General features: G+C 41.8%; 1 protein-coding gene across 1 annotated transcript in view; it reads right to left on the bottom strand.

Moving 5' to 3' along the window:
- The window catches only part of LOC119591566 (inactive rhomboid protein 1-like), a gene marked incomplete at its 5' end in the record, with an annotated part of 17044 nt that overhangs the window by 2727 nt on the left and 13007 nt on the right, over positions 1-1310 (bottom strand). The window contains 2 exon segments of the mRNA XM_037940327.1: positions 86-326; positions 968-1056. Of these exon segments, the coding sequence (XP_037796255.1) occupies positions 86-326; positions 968-1056 (330 nt within the window).

Here is a 1310-nt window from a genome sequence, read left to right as displayed (position 1 = left end):
GGCCAGGACAAGTAGGTAAGCCATCCTACCGTATTCTACCCACACTAAGACCCTATTCCTCCACCTGCATTCATTTGCTACCTACCTGAGAGCAAAGCGTAGCCTCTTCATGGAAGTAGCCGCGCACAAAATTACAGTACTCGCGTGTGGTCATGCGGCACTCCCCGTGGATGCCAATGCAGCAAGGGTGGCCAATGACCTCGCATGCCATGTGTTCCGCCGCATGGATCTTCTTGAGGCCTGCAATTCTTTTCCGGCAGATGGGCCAGCGCGTTATGTCATCCGGCCATTCATGCGGGGGAACTGATGCTGGCTCCTTGCAGTAGCTGTGAACAAGAGATTCTTGTGTAACTTTTGCAATTAGCAGTGGCAGCCTGGAAGGAATATTAGCAATACCCAGTCATGCAGCCAGACACTCACAGGGAGTCTTCAGTCTCACTAACAGTGAGGAAAGGGAAGGATTAATCATTAAGTCATGAATACAAATTACTGTTCAGGGCCTGATTAATATCACTGCGCATGGCAATAATCACAAAAGTGAGGTCAGGGAATGAGTTACATTACCAAGAGTCACACTTGTCTTTTTGTGATGCTCCTTATCACAGCCATTATGGGACTAAGTATTGTGTCATATGAGATATGCAGAACATCCAGCATATTAACATTAAATGGACTGAAAAAAGGGCATAATTTCATGTGAATAAAAATGAAGTAAAATGACAGAGACAAAAAAGTACAAATCTTGTCATAAACAAAAAGTAAAGAAGAAAGCTTTCACATATTTGTAGACTTACTTATCTAAAAATAAGCTTCTCTACCTTAATGTAGTACAATTTTAGCATCTTAAGGAAAAGTTCAATCATGTAGTCTATGTGAAAATGTTTCTAATCTGTTGTTCACACACTGAGTATACAATTATTTCATCTGACCAACTTCAAAGCTATGAAGGAAAGTGCACGCAACCTACTTGGGATCCTGGCCACAAACAGAGCCTGAGAGGCGACCATCTGGCCCCTTGGCCAACTCACTCCACTTCTTCCACACAGACAAGCGATTCTGCAAATAAGTAGCAGGTAAGAAGAAATTGTAGATCATGAATGAAATATCAGACAAGTGATGTACTGAAAGCCAAAGTAGTAGGGTGGGAAGATGAATGATAAATCTAATCTTTTACACTTTATGAGAGACATCTATCATCAGTCTCAAGAACATGAAGTTACTGCAAATAAGAATGGGTAGGCACAGTGGGTTCTGTGCAACATGCATTACCTGTAAAAATTTTACCATATAGGGAATTATCAATGTGCTGC

This window comes from Penaeus monodon, chromosome 28, assembly GCF_015228065.2.
Source record: "Penaeus monodon isolate SGIC_2016 chromosome 28, NSTDA_Pmon_1, whole genome shotgun sequence".
NCBI lineage: Eukaryota > Metazoa > Arthropoda > Malacostraca > Decapoda > Penaeidae > Penaeus > Penaeus monodon.
Note: the sequence above shows the minus strand (reverse complement) of the source record. Positions and strands in the feature narration are given on the sequence as shown.